This window comes from Oncorhynchus tshawytscha, linkage group LG07 (genome assembly GCF_018296145.1).
Source record: "Oncorhynchus tshawytscha isolate Ot180627B linkage group LG07, Otsh_v2.0, whole genome shotgun sequence".
NCBI classification, from domain to species: Eukaryota; Metazoa; Chordata; class Actinopteri; order Salmoniformes; family Salmonidae; genus Oncorhynchus; species Oncorhynchus tshawytscha.
In genome coordinates, this window is record NC_056435.1 from 67,205,081 (window position 1) to 67,229,544 (window position 24,464).

General features: G+C 45.0%; 1 protein-coding gene across 3 annotated transcripts in view; it reads right to left on the reverse strand.

Annotated features, from left to right (window-relative positions):
• Positions 1-24,464, reverse strand: part of grip2b (glutamate receptor interacting protein 2b) — a 205,900-nt gene that overhangs the window by 10,871 nt on the left and 170,565 nt on the right. For all 3 annotated transcript variants that reach the window (XM_042324861.1, XM_042324859.1, XM_042324860.1), the window contains exons 19-22: positions 17,267-17,455; positions 12,359-12,515; positions 3,464-3,581; positions 481-828 (exon numbers count right to left, since the gene is read on the reverse strand). In XM_042324861.1, the coding sequence (XP_042180795.1) occupies positions 481-828; positions 3,464-3,581; positions 12,359-12,515; positions 17,267-17,455 (812 nt within the window). The remainder of the gene's footprint in view (positions 1-480; positions 829-3,463; positions 3,582-12,358; positions 12,516-17,266; positions 17,456-24,464) is intronic.

Genomic DNA, 24,464 nt, shown 5'->3' on the forward strand with positions numbered 1-24,464 from the left:
CCTGTTTCTGGAGAGCTACGCTCCTGTAGGTTTTAACTCCAACCCTGTTCCTGCAGAGATAGCCTCCTGTAGGGTTTAACTACAACCCTGTTTCTGGAGAGCTATGCTCCTGTAGGCTTTAACTACAACCCTGTTTCTGGAGAGCTACGCTCCTGTAGGTTTTAACTCCAACCCTGTTTCTGGAGAGCTATGCTCCTGTAGGGTTTAACTACAACCCTGTTTCTGGAGAGCTATGCTCCTGTAGGCTTTAACTACAACCCTGTTTCTGGAGAGCTACGCTCCTGTAGGTTTTAACTCCAACCCTGTTCCTGCAGAGATAGCCTCCTGTAGGTTTACACTCCAATGCCAGTCGATTCAGATCATCAACCAGCTAATTATAAGAATCAAGTTCGCTTGATTAGGGTTGGAGTGAAATCCTACGGGACGGCAGCTCTCCAGAAACAGGCTTGGAGAGCCCTGCATGGTGGGTACATTAGTCACCTTGTGTAGCTCAAGAGGGGTCGGGGACAGGATCTCCTGCATCTCCTCCTTGATTCTGCGGGACTCCCAGGTCTTCTCAGACACCCGGAGTGTGTTCTTGGCCTTGGCCTCATGATGCAGCTGGGTCCTGGCCTCGTGGTGGAGGAGCTGGGCCTCCGGGGGCAGATGGGCCTCCTGGTGGAGGTGGACCTCCTGGTGCAGGTGGGTCTTGGCATCGTGGTGCAGGAGGGAGCTCCTCCGTAGAGGGCTGACGCGGGGCTGGCTGACGGGGTCCCCAGGGTGGGAGATGGCATGGGACTTGTTACCATCCACCCCAATACTGATGGCACTGCCCGTCATGATGGATGCCTATAGAGAGAAAGTAGAGTAGAGTAGAGTACAGAGTAGAGTAGGGTATAGAGTAGAGTAGAGTACAGAGTAGAGTAGGGTATAGAGTAGAGTATGGTATAGAGTAGAGTAGAGTACAGAGTAGAGTAGGGTATAGAGTAGAGTAGGGTATAGAGCATAGTAGAGTACAGAGTTGAGTACAGAACAGAGTAGAGTACAGAGTAGAGTAGAGCATAACAGAGTATAGTAGAGCATAGTATAGTATAGTACAGAGTAGAGTAGCATACTATAGTATAGTGGAACACAGTACAGTACAGTACAGAGTAGAGTAGAGCATAGTAGAGTACAGAGTAGAGTAGAGCATAGTAGAGTAGAGTAGAGTACAGAGTAGAGTAGATTATAGTAGAGCATACCAGAGTAAAGTAGAGCAGAGTAGAGTAGAGTAGAGTAGAGTACAGAGCAGAGCAGAGCAGAGTAGAATACAGCATAGAGTAGAATATAGCATAGGGTAGAGCATAGCAGAGTAGAGTACAGAGTAGAGTATAGAGTAGAGTATAGAGTAGAGTAGAGTAGAGTAGAGCATAGGGTAGAGCATAGCAGAGTAGAGTACAGAGTAGAGTAGAGTAGAGTAGAGTAGAGTAGAGTAGAGTAGAGTAGAGTAGAGTAGAGTAGAGCACAGAGTAGAGTAGAGTAGAGTAGAGTACAGAGTAGAGTAGAGTAGAGTAGAGCATAGGGTAGAGCATAGCAGAGTAGAGCACAGGGTAGAGTAGAGTAGAGTAGAGTAGAGTAGAGCACAGGGTAGAGCATAGCAGAGTAGAGTACAGAGTAGAGTATAGAGTAGAGTAGAGTAGAGCATAGGGTAGAGCATAGCAGAGTAGAGTACAGAGTAGAGTATAGAGTAGAGTAGAGTACAGAGTAGAGTAGAGTAGAGTAGAGCACAGGGTAGAGCATAGCAGAGCACAGAGTAGAGAAGAGCATTATAGGGTAGAATACAGAGTAGAGTAGAGTACAGAGTAGAGCAGAGAAGAGTAGAAAAGCCAAGACACCCGGACCCCTTAAATAGCAATACATTTGACCACTACTATGTCTTATAACACATAATAAAGTCATGTAAGTTCTGTTTTCCACTGACATAAAAATAGAACCCACCTGGCAAGGTACTGGTGGGGTTTCAGTACATTTATAATGGACTCCACAAAGTTCCTCAGGATGCTTCACAAATCACACCTTATTGCCAATTTAGGGCACTACCAGGGTCCGTAGGTCTCTGGCCAAGGGTACTGCACTACATAGTGAATAGGGTGTCATTTGGGACGCATCCCCAGTCTGTAAATATATCATGTGTATGGGACCACTGGGAACTGTAGACTAACATGCTGGAATAACATTATACTGGGAACTGTAGACTAACATGCAGGAATAACATTATACTGGGAACTGTAGACTAACATGCAGGAATAACATTATACTGGGAACTGTAGACTAACATGCTGGAATAACATTATACTGGGATCTGTAGACTAACATGCTGGAGTAACATTATACTGGGAACTGTAGACTAACATGCTGGAATAACATTATACTGGGATCTGTAGACTAACATGCTGGAATAACATTATACTGGGAACTGTAGACTAACATGCTGGAATAACATTATACTGGGAACTGTAGACTAACATGCTAGAATAACATTATACTGGGAACTGTAGACTAACATGCTGGAATAACAACTTTAACGATCAAAGCAGATTCCAGCTGGGGTCTGAAAATGCGAGCAGAAACTAAAAATTGTCGATGTCCACCTGTCTTTTTATTTGACATCCTAATGTATGTACAGAAACAGATCCAGATTAAATTTTTTTAATTATAAACTGGATGGTCGAGCCCTGAATGCTGATTGGCTGACAGACGTGGTATATCAGATCGTATACCACGGCTACGACAAAGCATTTATTTTTACTGCTTTAATTACATCGGTAACCAGTTTCTAATAGCAATAAGGCACCTTGGGAGTTTGTGATATATGGCCAATATACCACGGCTAAGGGCTGTATCCAGGCACTCCGCGTTGTGCGTAAGAAAAGCCTTTAGCCGTGGAATATTGGCCATATACCAAACCCCTTGGGCCTTAATGCTTAAATAGTTCCTGTGGTATTTTGGCATTTAATTAGGATCCCCATTAGCTGTTGCAAAAGCAGCAGATACTCTTCCTGGAGTTCACACAAAACATGAACCATGACATAATACAGAACATCAATGGACAAAAACAGTTCAAGGACAGAACTAGCATACATTGTTTGTTAGTATGCAGTCTTTCCAAGAATGTCTCTATGTTACTGTGACCATGCTAGACCCAACACAACAGGACACCAGCAGCAGGAGTGGAATAACAAATAGACACCTGGATGTTCAGTATGTGTGCCACTGTATTCCTGCAACTTCCTGTACTGTCAAATTCTGCTCTTTGGTCTTATTGGTATCACAGAGAAACTTTTCCCCTTTGGAATTTACATGGATCTAAGTATGCAGGACATTTTCTTCACTTTTGTTCAGTCTCTTATCTTCCTTGTCAGGTGTGTGGCAGATTCCTCAGTTTTTAAAGGTTCGGAGACAGTTGATTGTCTTAATTGACCCATGTCAGTTACTGTAGCTATACCTCTATCTCTCTGAGCAGCTCAGACTGTCCACAGGTCTCCAGGTCTTCCAGGGCCTGACACCAGAAACTGTCCTCGTGGTCGAGCATGATGCCGTCACTGTGAGGCTGGCTGGTGTATCTGTGACAACACAGGAAGGTGCACGTGTTAAATGTTACATGTTAGATGAAGCAGTACGCACATTCATGATGTCATCACTGTGGAACCGGCTGGTGTATCTCAGTCAAGCCAGGAAGGAAACAGAACACTTGTGACATGTTAGATGAAGCGGTCCTCATGGTTGAAAATGGCGCTGAGGTGGGTAGCTGCCGTTTTACAGGCTCCTGACCAATTCTGATATTTTGTGGGGTTTTTTTATGCTGATTTAAAAAAAAAATGTACATAATATTTAAGCCACAGCTTCTGGACATCAGAACAGCGATGGCTAACCTCGATTTGGATGATCCACTTCATAGAGTCAGCAGCTGTGGATGTACCGCTCATTCTGGACCAAGCCCTAATCCCAAGGACTCAAAAGCAACAGCGCAAGAGAGACAAACGAGTGGGCTCCCTGACAAGACTACGTCGGCGATGAAATAAATCGCCTCTACTCTCCAATCTATTGGTGAACATAAAATCACTGGAGAATAAACTGGATGAGCTCCGTTCGAGACTATCCTACCAAGGTAATCTGAAGAACTGTAATATCCTACATTTCTCAGGGAAATGTCTGAATATGGACATGGATAATATACAGCTTCGGGTAATGACAACAGCCTGGGATCGAACCCGAGGCTGTAGTGGCGCCTCAGACCGCTGCGATGCAGTGCCTGCACCACTCAGGAGGCCCGTTTCTCTTTTTTTTCTCTCTGCATTGCCAGAAAGGGCCCATAAGTCATAATTTCACTGCAAGTCTACACCTGTTGTTTACAAAGCATGTGACAAATACAAACTTTTATTTGATGGCACCGCAGTGAAGCTGGCTGGTGTATCTGTGACAACACATGAAGTACAACACGTGTTACATGTAACACGTGTCGGTACATGAACATGTCCTCATGGTCTAACACTGTACCACTCATCTCAGTGCAAGAGGTGTCACTATAGTCCCTGGTTCGATTCCAGGTTGTATCACATCCAGCCGTGACTGGTCCCGTAGTCCCGTAGGGTGGTGCAAAATTGGCCCAGGATTGGCCGGGGTTGGGTACAAACAGAGACAGAGAGTTGACACAGAGACAGAGAGTACGAACAGAGATAGACAGATACAGACAGTTGACACAGAGACAGAGAGTACAAACAGAGACAGAGAGTTGAGACAGAGACAGAGAGTACAAACAGAGACAGAGAGTTGAGACAGAGACAGAGAGTATGAACAGAGACAGACAGAGACAGAGAGTTGACACAGAGACAGAGAGTACAAACAGAGACAGACAGAGACAGAGAGTTGACTCAGAGACAGAGAGTACAAACAGAGACAGAGAGTTGACACAGAGACAGAGTACAAACAGAGACAGAGAGTTGAGACAGAGACAGAGAGTATGAACAGAGACAGACAGAGACAGAGAGTTGACACAGAGACAGAGAGTACAAACAGAGACAGAGAGTTGAGACAGAGACAGAGAGTATGAACAGAGACAGAGTTGAGAGTTGAGTTGAGAGAGTTGACACAGAGACAGAGAGTACAAACAGAGACAGACAGAGACAGAGAGTATGAACAGAGACAGACAGAGACAGAGAGTTGACACAGAGGCTAAGAGGTACGTGAAAAAAAAATGAAAAAAAAAAGACAGGCAGGCTTTCAATCTTTACAATTTTTGTATGTTTTAATGACATCGATGTATTCTAATAGCTGATATAAATCTTCTATATGTTAGCTGCTAAGTGGGTTGATGCTGGTTATTACCAGAAGCCTAGCTGTGGCTGTTGTGTAAATTTGATTTAAGACTGCAGGACTGAAACGTGTTGGATAATGGCGCCATTAGTTAAAAAGTTCCTCCTCGTTCTCTTCCTGGTTCTACAAGAATAGTATAATACATCACAGCATTTTACAAAGCCTATTATTATTATTATAGTATACAGTTGAAGCAGGACCAACTCAGTGGCCTTGTGATTAGAGTATCCGCCCTGAGATTGGGAGTTCAACCCCCTGGCCATGTCAGAACAAAGACTTTGCTTGGCACTCAGCATTAAAACAGAACAGATTGGGGGAATGGGCCTGCGATAGATGAGTGTCCTGTCCAGGGAGTGTCTCAAACTGCGTCACACTACAGAAACAGGAGATAGACTAGTGTCCTGTCCAGGGAGTGTATCAAACTGCCTCACACTATAGAAACAGGAGATAGACTAGTGTCCTGTCCAGGGAGTGTCTCAAACTGCCTCACGCTATAGAAACAGGAGATAGACTAGTGTCCTGTCCAGGGAGTGTCTCAAACTGCCTCACGCTATAGAAACAGGAGATAGACTAGTGTCCTGTCCAGGGAGTGTCTCAAAATGCCTCACGCTATAGAAACAGGAGATAGACTAGTGTCCTGTCCAGGGAGTGTCTCAAACTGCCTCACGCTATAGAAACAGGAGATAGACTAGTGTCCTGTCCAGGGAGTGTTATAAAATCTCCTCACACTATAGAAACAGGAGATAGACTAGTGTCCTGTCCAGGGAGTGTCTCAAACTGCCTCACACTATAGAAACAGGAGATAGACTAGTGTCCTGTCCAGGGAGTTTATCAAGACATGAGGGTTATTTCATTCAACAACATGTTATATAACACTGACTGAATCACAGGCATCATGTGTGACAGTTGAACAGCAGTTGGAGAGCAGTTGGAGAGCAGTTGAACAGCAGTTGGAGGGCAGTTGGAGAGCAGTTGGAGAGCAGTTGAACAGCAGTTGGAGAGCAGTTGGAGAGCAGTTGAACAGCAGTTGAACAGCAGTTGGAGAGCAGTTGAAAAGCAGTTGAACAGCAGTTGGAGAGCAGTTGGAGAGCAGTTGAACAGCAGTTGGAGAGCAGTTGGAGAGCAGTTGGAGAGCAGTTGAACAGCAGTTGAACAGCAGTTGAACAGCAGTTGGAGAGCAGTTGGAGAGCAGTTGAACAGCAGTTGGAGAGCAGTTGGAGAGCAGTTGAACAGCAGTTGGAGGGCAGTTGGAGAGCAGTTGGAGAGCAGTTGGACAGCAGTTGGAGAGCAGTTGAAGAGCAGTTGGAGAATGCTAACTGGCAGTTACAGGTCCAGGCACTGGAGAAGCAGGATGGGGGAGTATAGGTGGGAACCATAGGTGGGAACCTAGAGGCTCTGCATCTGTCCTCATGCTCCTAGACCTTAGTGCTGCTTTTGATACCATCGATCACCACATTCTTTTGGAGAGATTGGAAACCCAAATTGGTCTACATGGACCAGTTCTGGCCTGGTTTAGATCTTATCTGTCGGAAAGATATCAGTTTGTCTCTGTGAATGGTTTGTCCTCTGACAAATCAACTGTAAATTTCGTTATTCCTCAAGGTTCCGTTTTAGGACCACTATTGTTTTCACTATATATTTTACCTCTTGGGGATGTTATTCGAAAACATAATGTTAACTTTCACTGCTATGCGGAAGACACACAGCTGTACATTTCAATGAAACATGGTGAAGCCCCAAAATTTCCCTCGCTAGAAGCATGTGTTTCAGACATAAGGAAGTGGATGGCTGCAAACATTCTACTTTTAAACTCGGACAAAACAGAGATGCTTGTTCTAGGTCCCAAGAAACAAAGAGATCTTCTGTTGAATCTGACAATTAATCTTAATGGTTGTACAGTCGTCTCAAATAAAACTGTGAAGGACCTCGGCGTTACTCTGGACCCTGATCTCTCTTTTGAAGAACATATCAAGACCATTTCAAGGACAGCTTTTTTCCATCTACGTAACATTGCAAAAATCAGAAACCTTCTGTCCAAAAATGATGCAGAAAAATTAATCCATGCTTTTGTCACTTCTAGGTTAGACTACTGCAATGCTCTACTTTCCGGCTACCCGGATAAAGCACTAAATAAACTTCAGTTGGTGCTAAATACGGCTGCTAGAATCCTGACTAGAACCCAAAAATTTGATCATATTACTCCAGTGCTAACCTCCCTACACTGGCTTCCTGTCAAGGCAAGGGCTGATTTCAAGGTTTTACTGCTAACCTACAAAGCATTACATGGGCTTGCTCCTACCTATCTCTCTGATTTGATCCTGCCGTACATACCTACACGTACGCTACGGTCACAAGACGCAGGCCTCCTAATTGTCCCTAGAATTTCTAAGCAAACAGCTGGAGGCAGGGCTTTCTCCTATAGAGCTCCATTTTTATGGAATGGTCTGCCTACCCATGTAAGAGACGCAAACTCGGTCTCAACCTTTAAGTCTTTACTGAAGACTAATCTCTTCAGTGGGTCATATGATTGAGTGTAGTCTGGCCCAGGAGTGGGAGGGTGAACGGAAAGGCTCTGGAGCAACGAACCGCCCTTGCTGTCTCTGCCTGGCCGGTTCCCCTCTTTCCACTGGGATTCTCTGCCTCTAACCCTATTACAGGGGCTGAGTCACTGGCTTACTGGGGCTCTTTCATACCGTCCCAGGGAGGGGTGTGTCACTTGAGTGGGTTGAGTCACTGATGTGATCTTCCTGTCTGGGTTGGCGCCCCCCCCTTGGGTTGTGCCGTGGAGGAGATCTTTGTGGGCTATACTCAGCCTTGTCTCAGGATGGTAAGTTGGTGGTTGAAGATATCCCTCTAGTGGTGTGGGGGTTTGTTTGGCCCTGTCCGGGGGTGTCCTGGGGCCACAGTGTCTCCTGACCCCTCCTGTCTCAGCCTCCAGTATTTATGCTGCAGTAGTTTATGTGTCGGGGGGCTAGGGTCAGTTTGTTATATCTGGAATACTTCTCCTGTCCTATTCGGTGTCCTGTGTGAATTTAAGTGTGCTCTCTAATTCTCTTTCTCTCTTTCTTTCTCTCTCTCGGAGGACCTGAGCCCTAGGACCATGCCTCAGGACTACCTGACATGATGACTCCTTGCTGTCCCCAGTCCACCTGGCCGTGCTGCTGCTCCAGTTTCAACTGTTCTGCCTTATTATTATTGGACCATGCTGGTCATTTATGAACATTTGAACATCTTGGCCATGTTGTTATAATCTCCACCCGGCACAGCCAGAAGAGGACTGGCCACCCCACATAGCCTGGTTCCTCTCTAGGTTTCTTCCTAGGTTTTGGCCTTTCTAGGGAGTTTTTCCTAGCCACCGTGCTTCTACACCTGCATTGCTTGCTGTTTGGGGTTTTAGGCTGGGTTTCTGTACAGCACTTTGAGATATCAGCTGATGTACGAAGGGCTATAAAAATACATTTGTTTTGATTTGATTTGAACCACAGGAGGCTGCTGAGGGGAGGACGGCTCATAATAATGGCTGGAATGGAGTGAATGGAATGGCATCAAACACATAGAAACCAGTTGGTTGATATGTTGTTCCCATCATCACTTTGAGCCAGTCTTGCCTGGCTGGCCGTCTGTGGTGGGAACATTAACCTTATGCTCTGGTAATTCTATAGTCTATAGGTGGGAACATTAACCTCATGCTCTGGTAATTCTATAGTCTATAGGTGGGAACATTAACCTTATGCTCTGGTAATTCTATAGTCTATAGGTGGGAACATTAACCTCATGCTCTGGTAATTCTATAGTCTATAGGTGGGAACATTAACCTCATGCTCTGGTAATTCTATAGTCTATAGGTGGGAACATTAACCTTATGCTCTGGTAATTCTATAGTCTATAGGTGGGAACATTAACCTTATGCTCTGGTAATTCTATAGATTCTATAGTCTATAGGTGGGAACATTAACCTATGCTCTGGTAATTCTATAGTCTATAGGTGGGAACATTAACCCTATGCTCTGGTAATTCTATAGTCTATAGGTGGGAACATTAACCTTATGCTCTGGTAATTCTATAGTCTATAGGTGGGAACATTAACCTTATGCTCTGGTAATTCTAGTCTATAGGTGGGAACATCAACCTTATGCTCTGGTAATTCTATAGTCTATAGGTGGGAACATCAACCTTATGCTCTGGTAATTCTATAGTCTATAGGTGGGAACATTAACCTTATGCTCTGGTAATTCTATAGTCTATAGGTGGGAACATTAACCTTATGCTCTGGTAATTCTATAGTATATAGGTGGGAACATTAACCCTATGCTCTGGTAATTCTATAGTCTATAGGTGGGAACATCAACCTATGGTAAGTCTCTCCATGTTGTGTAACCCTGCATCAGAGACATCATGTGATAGTTGAAGAGCAGTTAATTTTAATTATTTTTTTACGCTTTGAAATGGAACATTTATTTAACTAGGCAAGTCAGTTTAAGAACAAATTCTTATTTACAATGACGGCCTACACCGGGAAAACCCGGACGATGCTGGGCCAATTGTGTGCCACCCTATGGGACTCCCAATCACAGCCGGTTGTGATACAGCCTGGATGGTAGAGTAGACATGGGGTCAGAGCCTTAGAGGAGGTGCTAAGAGGAGGCTGATACACTCATACATTACCCGCTCCACTAGTGACTTAGTGATAAGGACGTCACAAGCAGCTCTGAGGCCTTGAGCACACAACTAGAGGCAAAATACAATCTCAGGCAGACCACACCCCCCATGATTTAGCGGTCTAGAAACAATGACGTGACTTTTTTGCAGCTCTATCTGTGAGTCCAGCCTTAGGTGGGTTTGATGTCATGAAGGTTGAACAGGACTTTGTGGACTAACATGAAGCACCTAGTCTAAGGCCTTCTGAGTTCATGACTATGAGTAGTTCATTTTTGCAACCTGCAAAATGCCTGGTACTGTTATGGGGTATTAAGACATGAGTCTGTGGGTCTCAGTGATATCTCTGAGTGAGAGTCTGTCTCACAGTGAGTCTTACCCTGAATGTGTGTCCCAGTCATCTTCATTGAAGCCCACATCGCACGGTGATCATTATGTCATTCTATGTAACGTACCACTGAATCAGAGGCATCATATCGGACAGTTAAATGACCCTAAGTGGCAGGGACAGTTCATGACACTCAGATCTTTAGTGATGGCGAAATTACAAGCAGCTCTGAGGCCGCACAGCTACACTATTAGAAAAAAAGGTGCTATCTAAAACCGCTTTGGCTGCCCCCATAGGATAACCCTTTAAAGAACCCTTTTGGGTTCCATGTAGAACCCTTTCCACAGAAGAACCAAAAAGGGTTATTCTATGGGGACAGCCAAAGAACCCTTTTGGAGCCCTTTTTTCTATGAGTGTAGAGGCAAATAGAGAAGAAAAGCTGTCGTGGCTCAGAATCAATAAGCTACATTTCAGAAATACCAAAGTTTCGACAGCCTTCATCCGAATTTAACGGCTGTGCTGTCATGAGGGTTGCTGTCACGACTCCAACCGAAGGTGGCTCCCCTTCCTGTTCGGGTGGCGCTCGGCGGTCGTCGTCACCGGCCTACTAGCTGCCCTTCCTGTTCGGGTGGCGCTCGGCGGTCGTCGTCACCGGCCTACTAGCTGCCACTGATCCTTTTTTCCCCTTTCTGTTTATTGGTTTCACCTGTTTGTGTTTTAGGCTGATTAGTCAGGCTTTATTTACCAGTCGGCCCGCCTGCTCTTTGTGAGGGATTGTTTTGTGTAACTTGTGTGCACGTCTGTGGGTTACGTGTTTGCCATTTCGTGGGGTTTGCTGGACAGTTTAAGTCCCCGTGTTTGGGGCATTTGTTTTGTTGTGCGCCCGCCCGTGTTTCGTGGGGTTGGCTTATGTTTGCCGTTTTGTGCATAAAATATAGCGCTACCCTGAACTCTCTGCTTCCTGCACCTGAATTCTCACCCACTACACCCAGTCTGTTACAGTTGCACAGGACTTTGTGTACTATCTAGAAAAGCCCTGCAACCTGCAAATATGGGATACTGTCATCAGCCTTCCATTGTTGCTACCTGTAAAGAACTGGTAAAGTCATTGGGTTTCCCATTGAAGCAACATAGAAAGACCAGATACTCTTTTGGGGCCTACCATTGTTTCAACCTAGAAAGACCGGATTCTGTTATGGGGCCTACCATTGTTTCAACCTAGAAATAACAGATACTGTTTTGGGGCCTACCATTGTTTCAACCTAGAAAGACCAGATACTGTTTTGGGGCCTACCATTGTTTCAACCTAGAAAGACCGGATTCTGTTTTGGGGCCTACCATTGTTTCAACCTAGAAAGACCGGATTCTGTTTTGGGGCCTACCATTGTTTCAACCTAGAAAGACCGGATACTGTTTTGGGGCCTACCATTGTTTAAACCTAGAAAGACCGGATACTGTTTTGGGGCCTACCATTGTTTCAACCTAGAAAGACCAGATACTGTTTTGGGGCCTACCATTGTTTCAACCTAGAAAGACCAGATACTGTTTTGGGGCCTACCATTGTTTCAACCTAGAAAGACCAGATACTATTTTGAGGCCTACCATTGTTTAAACCTAGAAAGACCGGATACTGTTTTGGGGCCTACCATTGTTTCAACCTAGAATGACTGGATACAGTCACGGGTTCTTCCATTGTTTTCCAAGAATTCCCAGGTTTTCTAGAAATCCTGGTTGGAGGATTGTTAATTTTCTACTTACTGCTTCCTGATTCCAGGAATCTTCCAACCAAGATATCTGGAAAACATAGGAATTTGGGGGAAACGTACCAGAAATGTCCAACACTAGTTGGACCTGCTACTACCATGAGGTCTCCAGTCCACAGTGAGTCTTACCCTGAATGCTTATATGAGATGTGCATATCACCTACACACTTTACAGTGTCCATAGTGAGTATAGTATGCAAGGAGGGGTGAGATGTGAGGCTTGAAGATGTCCTAAAATGTACACCATACAGGGGGCGGGGGGCTCCACAGTGAGTCTTACCCTGACGGTTTGTCCCAGTCATCTTCACTGAAGCCCCCGTCACTAAAAGGGTAGTTCTTACTACGGCGGCCCGGGGGTGGGGGGCTGTTCCTCTGCTTGGCACTCCTCCACTCATGGGGGTGCAGGGCGATGCCTGCTGCCTGGTGGATGTAGGTTCCTGCAGAGGAGGGAGGGAGATGGGCCATAAGAGAATTAGATTGACACAACATAGAAAGAGAGAGAGAGACAACATGCTCTACACAAAAGAGACAACAAATGGAAGGACCATGAGAAAGAGGTGGATAGGGTATAATAAAACAACTATATTTCTATTTTTCAAACTGTATAAGGAAACATGGATGATAGCATCATGGCTGAGGTTGTCCGGCCCTGGTCTCCCTATAGACATCCTGTATAGGTCTACTGTACCACTGGCCTCCCTATAGACATCCTGTATAGGTCTACCACTGGTCTCCCTATAGACATACTGTATAGGTCTACTGTACCACTGGTCTCCCTATAGACATCCTGTATAGGTCTACCACTGGTCTCCCTATAGACATCCTGTATAGGTCTACCACTGGTCTCCCTATAGACATCCTGTATAGGTCTACCACTGGTCTCCCTATAGACATCATGTATAGGTCTACTGTACCACTGGTCTCCCTATAGACATCCTGTATAGGTCTACCACTGGTCTCCCTATAGACATCATGTATAGGTCTACTGTACCACTGGTCTCCCTATAGACATCCTGTATAGGTCTACCACTGGTCTCCCTATAGACATCATGTATAGGTCTACTGTACCACTGGTCTCCCTATAGACATCCTGTATAGGTCTACCACTGGTCTCCCTATAGACATCATGTATAGGTCTACTGTACCACTGGTCTCCCTATAGACATCCTGTATAGGTCTACCACTTGTCTCCCTATAGACATACTGTATAGGTCTACCACTGGTCTCCCTATAGACATACTGTATAGGTCTACCACTGGTCTCCCTATAGACATCCTGTATAGGTCTACTGTACCACTGGTCTCCCTATAGACATCCTGTATAGGCCTACTGTACCACTGGTCTCCCTATAGACATCCTGTATAGGTCTACCACTGGTCTCCCTATAGACATCCTGTATAGGTCTACCACTGGTCTCCCTATAGACATACTGTATAGGTCTACCACTGGTCTCCCTATAGACATCCTGTATAGGTCTACTGTACCACTGGTCTCCCTATAGACATCCTGTATAGGTCTACCACTGGTCTCCCTATAGACATCCTGTATAGGTCTACCACTGGTCTCCCTATAGACATCCTGTATAGGTCTACCACTGGTCTCCCTATAGACATCCTGTATAGGCCTACTGTACCACTGGTCTCCCTATAGACATCCTGTATAGGTCTACCACTTGTCTCCCTATAGACATCCTGTATAGGTCTACTGTACCACTGGTCTCCCTATATACATCATGTATAGGTCTACTGTACCACTGGTCTCCCTATAGACATCCTGTATAGGTCTACCACTGGTCTCCCTATAGACATCCTGTATAGGTCTACTGTACCACTGGTCTCCCTATAGACATCCTGTATAGGTCTACCACTGGTCTCCCTATATACATCCTGTATAGGTCTACCACTGGTCTCCCTATAGACATCCTGTATAGGTCTACCACTGGTCTCCCTATAGACATCCTGTATAGGTCTACCACTGGTCTCCCTATAGACATCCTGTATAGGTCTACTGTACCACTGGTCTCCCTATAGACATCCTGTATAGGTCTACTGTACCACTGGTCTCCCTATAGACATCCTGTATAGGTCTACCACTGGTCTCCCTATAGACATCCTGTATAGGTCTACTGTACCACTGGTCTCCCTATAGACATCCTGTATAGGTCTACTGTACCACTGGTCTCCCTATAGACATCCTGTATAGGTCTACCTCTGGTCTCCCTATAGACATCCTGTATAGGTCTACCACTGGTCTCCCTATAGACATCCTGTATAGGTCTACTGTACCACTGGCCTCCCTATAGACATCCTGTATAGGTCTACCACTGGTCTCCCTATAGACATCCTGTATAGGTCTACTGTACCACTGGCCTCCCTATAGACATACTGTATAGGTATACCACTGGTCTCCCTATAGACATCCTGTATAGGCCTACTGTACCACTGGCCTCCCTATAGACATCCTGTATAGGTCTACCACTGGTCTCCCTATAGACATCCTGTATAGGTCTACCATTGGTCTCCCTATAGACATCCTGTATAGGTCTACTGTACCACTGGTCTCCCTATAGACATCCTGTATAGGTCTACTGTACCACTGGTCTCCCTATAGACATCCTGTATAGGTCTACTGTACCACTGGTCTCCCTATAGACATCCTGTATAGGTCTACCTCTGGTCTCCCTATAGACATCCTGTATAGGTCTACCACTGATCTCCCTATAGACATCATGTATAGGTCTACTGTACCACTGGTCTCCGTATAGACATCCTGTATAGGTCTACTGTACCACTGGTCTCCCTATAGACATCCTGTATAGGTCTACCACTGGTCTCCCTATAGACATCCTGTATAGGTCTACCACTGGTCTCCCTATAGACATCCTGTATAGGTCTACCACTGGTCTCCCTATAGACATACTGTATAGGTCTACCACTGGTCTCCCTATAGACATCATGTATAGGTCTACCACTGGTCTCCCTATAGACATCCTGTATAGGTCTACCACTGGTCTCCCTATAGACATCATGTATAGGTCTACCACTGGTCTCCCTATAGACATCCTGTATAGGTCTACCACTGGTCTCCCTATAGACATCATGTATAGGTCTACCACTGGTCTCCCTATAGACATCCTGTATAGGTCTACTGTACCACTGGTCTCCCTATAGACATCATGTATAGGTCTACCACTGGTCTCCCTATAGACATCCTGTATAGGTCTACCACTGGTCTCCCTATAGACATCCTGTATAGGTCTACCACTGGTCTCCCTATAGACATCCTGTATAGGTCTACCACTGGTCTCCCTATAGACATCCTGTATAGGTCTACCACTGGTCTCCCTATAGACATCCTGTATAGGTCTACTGTACCACTGGTCTCCCTATAGACATCATGTATAGGTCTACCACTGGTCTCCCTATAGACATCCTGTATAGGTCTACTGTACCACTGGTCTCCCTATAGACATCCTGTATAGGTCTACCACTGGTCTCCCTATAGACATCCTGTATAGGTCTACCACTGGTCTCCCTATAGACATCCTGTATAGGTCTACTGTACCACTGGTCTCCCTATAGACATCCTGTATAGGTCTACCACTGGTCTCCCTATAGACATCCTGTATAGGTCTACTGTACCACTGGTCTCCCTATAGACATCATGTATAGGTCTACCACTGGTCTCCCTATAGACATCCTGTATAGGTCTACCACTGGTCTCCCTATAGACATCATGTATAGGTCTACCACTGGTCTCCCTATAGACATCCTGTATAGGTCTACCACTGGTCTCCCTATAGACATCCTGTATAGGTCTACTGTACCACTGGCCTCCCTATAGACATCATGTATAGGTCTACCACTGGTCTCCCTATAGACATCCTGTATAGGTCTACTGTACCACTGGCCTCCCTATAGACATCCTGTATAGGTCTACCACTGGTCTCCCTATAGACATCCTGTATAGGTCTACTGTACCACTGGCCTCCCTATATACATCCTGTATAGGTCTACTGTACCACTGGTCTCCCTATAGACATCCTGTATAGGTCTACTGTACCACTGGCCTCCCTATATACATCCTGTATAGGTCTACTGTACCACTGGTCTCCCTATAGACATCCTGTATAGGTCTACTGTACCACTGGTCTCCGTATAGACATCATGTATAGGTCTACCACTAGTCTCCCTATAGACATCCTGTATAGGTCTACCACTGGTCTCCCTATAGACATCCTGTATAGGTCTACCACTGGTCTCCCTATAGACATCATGTATAGGTCTACCACTGGTCTCCCTATAGACATCCTGTATAGGTCTACCACTGGTCTCCCTATAGACATCCTGTATAGGTCTACCTCTGGTCTCCCTATAGACATCCTGTATAGGTCTACCTCTGGTCTCCCTATAGACATCTTGTATAGGCCTACTGTACCACTGGTCTCCCTATAGACATCATGTATAGGTCTACCACTGGTCTCCCTATATACATCCTGTATAGGTCTACCACTGGTCTCCCTATATACATCCTGTATAGGTCTACTGTACCACTGGTCTCCCTATATACATCCTGTATAGGTCTACCACTGGTCTCCCTATATACATCCTGTATAGGCCTACTGTACCACTGGTCTCCCTATAGACATCATGTATAGGTCTACCACTGGTCTCCCTATATATATCCTGTATAGGTCTACCACTGGTCTCCCTATATACATCCTGTATAGGTCTACTGTACCACTGGTCTCCCTATATACATCATGTATAGGTCTACCACTGGTCTCCCTATAGACATCCTGTATAGGTCTACCACTGGTCTCCCTATATACATCATGTATAGGTCTACCACTGGTCTCCCTATAGACATCCTGTATAGGTCTACCACTGGTCTCCCTATATACATCCTGTATAGGTCTACCACTGGTCTCCCTATAGACATCCTGTATAGGTCTACCACTGGTCTCCCTATATACATCCTGTATAGGTCTACCACTAGTCTCCCTATAGACATCCTGTATAGGTCTACCACTAGTCTCACCTTGGCTGCCGTAGCCAGTGTAAATTCCTGTGCCATCCCAGGACTACGTTATAGCACCATGTATAAGTCTACCACTAACCCTAGCTTCAACCCTGGCCCTAACCATAACCCTAACACAGATTTCACCATGTCTACCACTAGTCTTTACCTTGGCTTCCGTAGCCGGCGTCGATGCCGGATCCGTCCCAGGACTCCATGGCAGAGTCCACACTGGGTATGGTGGTGGAGTAGATCTCTGACAGCTTGTTGGTCTTCTGAGAGTCTGTCATGTCTGATATGTCCTCGGTGTCACTCAAATCATTCTCCATCTCTCCATCCTTCTTCTTCTCGTCTGCTACTGAGGGAGGAAGAGGGAAAGATCTATTCAGAGAACTTTGGGTGTTGTCGATACCGCTAATTTACCAACCTTACCAGAATCTTCTGTCAATTTGGTAATTAACAGGTAATCTATGGTAAATTTGGTAATTTATACTTGAATAACTTTAAAAAAGGCTCTCCCTCGCCCTCCCTTTGGCAAATCTGACCATAACTCTATTCTCCTGATTCCTGCGTACAAGCAAAAACTAAAACAGGAAGTACCAGTAACACGCTCAATAGACTGGAATATGTTCCGTGATTCATCCGATAAAATTGAGGAGTTTACCACATCAGTCACCGGCTTCATTAATAAGTGCATCGATGACATTGACCCCACAGTGACTGTACATTCAGTACACACCCAAACCAGAAGCCACAGGCAACATCCGCACTCATCTAAAGTTTAGAGCTGCCGCTTTCAAGGAGCCGGACACTAATCTGGATGCTTATAAGAAATCTCACTACGACCTCAGACGAACCATCAAACAGGCAAAGTGTCAATACAGGACTAAGATCGAATCCTACTATGCTCATCGGATGTGGCAGGGCTTGCAAACTATCACGGACTACAAAGGGAAACCCAGCCGCGAGCTGCCCAGTTTAACATTCACTATGGCCGTGGAGCCATCTTGTTGCACTCCAGTCCTGGTTAAGACCATAACGGCTCATAATAATGAGCGGAACAGAGCAACAGGAATGGCATCAAAGACCTGGAAACCATGGAAACCATGTGTTTAATGTACATGATACCATTCCACTGACTCCGCTCCAGTCATTACCATGAGCCCGTTCTCCCCAATTAAGTTGCCACTTATCTCCTGTGGTTAAGACTAACACGGACTCGTTTTATACAATTTTAGACCATTGCGTAAATGTATTTGCCTTACCTGTTTTATAATAGTTTGTCATTCTGTGAATACATACATGTCCTTTGTGTATAGCATTACCAATTATCACATATTTCAATATGCTCACTAAAAAGGTTTTTAAATGGACGGCCAAAGGCTTGTAGAGGAAGAAAAAAAACTGAGCTTAGAATACCTGTTCTGACTCGTGAGCCTGTAAAGCAGCACAAGCCTCATAGCCCTGTTGACTTGCAGAATCTAGTCTACCCTGCACTGTCTGGTGTGGAGCACACATTTCCCCCCATCAAATGCCTATAGCAACAGTAGACAGGCCAGGCTGTTCTATAGCAACAGTAGACAGGCCAGGCTGTACTATAGCAACAGTAGACAGGCCAGGCTGTACTATAGCAACAGTAGACAGGCCAGGCTGTTCTATAGCAACAGTAGACAGGCCAGGCTGTACTATAGCAACAGTAGACAGGCCAGGCTGTTCTATAGCAACAGTAGACAGGCCAGGCTGTTCTATAGCAACAGTAGACAGGCCAGGCTGTTCTATAGCAACAGTAGACAGGCCAGGCTGTTCTATAGCAACAGTAGACAGGCCAGGCTGTACTATAGCAACAGTAGACAGGCCAGGCTGTTCTATAGCAACAGTGGACAGGACAGGCTGTACTATAGCAACAGTAGATAGGCCAGGCTGTTCTATAGCAACAATAGATGGGCCAGGCTGTACTATAGCAACAGTAGACATGCCAGGCTGTACTATAGCAACAGTAGACAGGCCAGGCTGTTCTATAGCAACAGTAGACAGGCCAGGCTGTTCTATAGCAACAGTAGACATGCCAGGCTGTACTATAGCAACAGTGGACAGACCAGGCTGTTCTATAGCAACAGTAGATAGGCCAGGCTGTTCTATAGCAACAGTAGACAGGCCAGGCTGTTCTATAGCAACAGTAGACAGGCCAGGCTGTTCTATAGCAACAGTAGACAGGCCAGGATGTTCTATAGCAACAGTAGACAGGCCAGGCTGTTCTATAGCAACAGTAGACAGGCCAGGCAGTACTATAACAACAATAGATGGGCCAGGCTATTCTATAGCAACAATAGATGGGCCAGGCTGTACTATAATAACAGTAGACAGGCCAAGGTGTACAAGCACATTTCCAGATATCATCAGCGGTTATACAATCAGGGCAAGGCAGAGGACAGCGAGTGCTTTGCAGTGTTGATTTTCTATGACATTTGAATGTGCATCAGATGGCAACAAAATCATACTGTACAGCAATTTCATCAGGTAACATGAATACAAAGCCGTTGAGAGGTGGTTAGAATGGGACGGGAGGCTAAAAGACAGTGTAACCAATAGAGAGTCAGAGTTGCGAGAGACGGAACAAACATTATCTGTCCCGCGATCGGGTCAACAAGCAAGTTCATCGTCAATAAAGCGAACAGGAGTCACGAAGTAAACAGCACAAAGCACAAGAAAAAAGCAAAATGGCTTGGGACTAGCTATTGTAAGTTCAAAGAGTCACTCTCCCCAACAAAAAAACATGAGAGAGTATCACTCTGAGTCCAGTATACAAATTGAATTCAAGAAAATAAATAAATAGCAGGCCTTCGCTAGTTAATTAAAGTGTTTCTGAGTAAAGCTCACGTAATATGATTCACAAGTTATTTATACATAAAATGCAGATTAGTCCAAAGATCAGAAAATAATATATATAATAAATCAGATGAGTCGAAAGCTCAGGGAAGAGGGGGGAGTGTGGCAGGGGTACCTGTACCAGACAGTGGGAGACAGGCCAGGGCAGACAGTGGGAGACAGGCCAGGGCAGACAGTGGGAGACAGGCCAGGGCAGATAGTGGCAGGGGTACCTGTACCAGACAGTGGGAGACAGGCCAGGGCAGACAGTGGGAGACAGGCCAGGGCAGACAGTGGGAGACAGGCCAGGGCAGATAGTGGGAGACAGGCCAGGGCAGACAGTGGGAGACAGGCCAGGGCAGATAGTGGCAGGGGTACCTGTACCAGACAGTGGGAGACAGGCCAGGGTAGACAGTGGGAGACAGGCCAGGGTAGACAGTGGGAGACTGGCCAGGGCAGACAGTGGGAGACTGGCCAGGGCAGACAGTGGGAGACAGGCCAGGGCAGACAGTGGGAGACAGGCCAGGGCAGACAGTGGGAGACAGGCCAGGGCAGATAGTGAACAGATCGCCGGGTGGGATACAAGCAGCAGTGCAGCAGACAACAGGAGTAGGAGTCATACCCGCTTGGGAATAGCTTTTGTCGGGAGGCTGAGTAGGAGAGGAGGCGTTCAACCTTACCAGACCAGTGCGGTTGGAGCAGATGAAGTGTCCCGAAGTGGAAAAGCTAAATGAAAAACGTTGGGCTAAGACAAAACCAAGACACAGGTAAAACTGCTAAATTCCAAAGCCAGATCAAACGACAATTAAAGTAAAAAATGAAAAGGTAAATTCTGTTCCAGCAGCGTACTTCACATGGGCCTTAGACACTATCGACCATGCACAACTTCTACACTCTCTAAGCAGACTAGGCACTTCAAAGCACATCTGGCTCTTAATCCGCAGCTACTGCATCAAACAGTCAGTACAGGCTGGGGTCCCCCAAGGCAGAGACCTAGCCCCAATCCTGTTTGTTCACTGCACTAGACAAACATGATGCCATCTAGTGTTGAACCCATCGAGTATGTTGAGGATCTGACCCTTTCTGTACATCTCTCTACCAGGCCAGATGCAGCATGGGGTCAGACAAACTGCCTCACAGCCAATGCACTTAAAACCAAAGACATGGTTATTATCTTCAGGAAGCCTCAAAACAGAGGACTCCTCCTCCTGTTGTCCTGAACGGCAAGGCAGTGGAATGTGTGGACACCTTTTTAAGCTCCTTGGGGTGCAGCTCTCCTATGACCTCTCATGGGATGCCCAGGTCAGATACGTGCTGAAGAGGCCCCAGGCCAGGAGCGCTGGTCTTCAGATGTTCTGACCCACACATACAGTACCAGTAAAAGGTTTGGACACACCTACTCATTCCAGAGTTTTTCTTTATTTTTTCAACTATTTTCTACATTGTAGAATCATAGTGAAGACATCAAAACTATGAAATAACACATATGGAAGCAAAGAAGTGTTAAACTACCCTTTGCCTTGATGACAGCTTTGCACACTCTTGGCATATAGTAAAAATAAAGAAAAACCCTTGAATGAGTAGGTTTGTCCAAACTTTTGACTGGTACTGTATATGACATTTACCTGTCCTGGAATATGCTTCACCTGTCTTGGAATATGATCACCTGTCTTGGAATATGCTTCACCTGTTTGGACAGATCTCCCAAAGCTCCTGATGAAAGACATGGAAGGCCTTCAGAGAAGATCATGAATACCCTATGACTCATTCCCTAGGCTAGAGGCAAAAAGAGACGAGGCCACAAGATGAGAGTTCACTTGTCTACTGAAGGAGGGGACCCATCCATTTTTCTAGGCTCTGACCACAAAACCAAACCACAGCCAATCAGCAGCACAACAAGACACCAGCTGAACTTTCTGCCTACAGCGTAAAGACTGACCCTGTAGTGTAGCTGTGGTAATTTCTTCAATTCGTAACTGGAATGTTCAAAGAAATCTGAACTTTTAACCCAAAAATAAATCACTTTTTAGATAACTAGTGTGTTTTTATGTACACTACCATTCAAAGGTTTGGGGTCACTTAGAAATGTCCTTGTTTTTGAACGAAAAGCACATTTGTCATCCATTAAAATAACATCAAATTGCTCAGAAATACAGGGTAGACATTGTTAATGTTGTAAATTACTATTGTAGCTGAGCAAGAGGACACATACATTAGAGTGTCTAGTTTGAGAAAAAGAGAAAGCCCTCAACTGGCAGCTTCATTAAATTGTACCCGCAAAACACCAGCCTTAACATCAACAGTGAAGAGGCGACTTCGGGACGCTGACCTTCTAGGCAGAGTTGCAAAGAAAAAGCCATATCTCAGACTGGCCAATAAAAAGAAAAGATTAAGATGGGCAAAAGAACACAGACACTGGACAGAGGAACTCTGCCTAGAAGGCCAGCATCCCAGAGTCACCTCTTCACTGTTGATGTTGAGACTGGTGTTTTGCAGGTACTATTTAATGAAGCTGCCAGTTGAGGACTTGAGAGGCATCTGTTTCTCAAACTAGACACTCTAATGTACTTGTCCTCTTGCTCAGTTGTGCACCGGGGACTCCCACTCCTCTTTCTATTCTGGTTAGACAGTTTGCGCTGTTCTGTGAAGGGAGTAGTACAGTGTTGTACGAGATCTTCAGTTTCTTGGCAATTTCTCGCATGGAATAGCCTTCATTTCTTAGAACAAGAATAGACTGATGAGTTTCAGAAGTAAGTACTTTGTTTCTGGTCATTTGAGCCTGTTGTCAAACCCACAAATGCTGAAGCTCCAGATACTCAACTAGTCTAAAGAAGACCATTTTTATTGCTTCTGCACTACAGTTTTCAGCTGCGCTAACATAATTGCAAAAGGATTTTCTAATGATCAATTAGCATCTTAAAATTATAAAATTGGATTAGCAATGTGCCATTGGAACACAGGAGTGATGGTTGCTGAAAATGGGCCTCTGTACACCTATGTAGATATTCCATTAAAAATCAGCCGCTTCCAGCTACAAAAGTCATTTACAACATTAACAACGTCTACACTGTATTTCTGAGTAATTTGATGTTATTTTAATGGACAAAAATGTTAGTGTACATGTATTGAATATGTCTATTTCAGAGTGTTCCTTAACATGTAAAGAACATCTCATGTCTTGCATTGATGTCTTAAATAATAAACTTGAACTTGAACCTGTCCCTGACCCAGTCTGTAATACCTAACTGTTTCAAGCAGACCTCCATAGTCAAGGTAACCTATGGCCTGTCACTGCGGCCGAGCTCTCTGCCTTCCAGGACCTACTGTATATACTAGACGGTGTCAGAGGAAGGCCCAAAATATTTTCTAAGACTGCAGCCACCCAAGCCATAGACTGTTCTCTCTGTTATCGCATGGCAAGCGGTACCGATGCATCAAGTCTGGAACCAACAGAACATTGAACAGCTTCTACCCCCCCAAGCCATAAGACTGCTAAAAAGTTAACCAAATAGCTACTCGGACAATCTGCATTGACCCCCTTTTGCAGTGGTGAAAGAAGTACTCAATTGTCATACTTGAGTAAAAGTAAAGATACCTTAATAGAAAATGGAAAAAATGAAGTAAAAGTGAAAGTCACCCAGTAGAATACTACTTGAGTAAGTCTACTTGGGTAAAAGTCTAAAACGATTTGGTTTTAAATATACTTAAGTATCAAAAGTAAATATAATTGCTAAAATGTACTTAAGTATTAAAAGTAAAAGTAAAATAATTTCAAATCCCTTAAATTAAGCAAACCAGATTGCACAATTTTCTAGTAAAAAAAGAAAAAAGATGGATAGCCAGGGGCACACTCCAGGGGCACACTCCAGGGGCACACTCCAGGGGCACACTCCAGGGGCACACTCCAGGGGCACACTCCAGGGGCACACTCCAGGGGCACACTCCAGGGGCACACTCCAGGGGCACACTCCAGGGGCACACTCCAGGGGCACACTCCAGGGGCACACTCCAGGGGCACACTCCAGGGGCACACTCCAGGGGCACACTCCAACACTCATACATAATATATAAACAAAATATTTGTGTTTCGTTTGTTTGTGTCTGCCAGATCAGAGGCCTACTGGAAATGTACCTACAAATCTACCTCAACTACCTCGTACCCCTGCACATATCGACTCGGTACCGAGTCGTAGCCAGGTTATCATCACTCATTGTGTAGTTATTCCTTGTGTTATAACTTGTTGTATATTTTTCTCTCTGTATTGTCGGGAAGGGCCCATAAGACAGCATTTCACTATTAGTCCACACCTGTTGTTTGTGCAGCATGTGACAAATACAATTACATTTGATTTGATATTGACATAGTAAAATAAATAAGTGTAAAATAAATATATAACAGCTTTTTCATGCTGAAACCATCATATTAAACACCCATGTTCAAGGTGATGGTTTATATTCAGGATAATGTTTTACAGTTTTGTGATTTAATTATTTATTTAAAA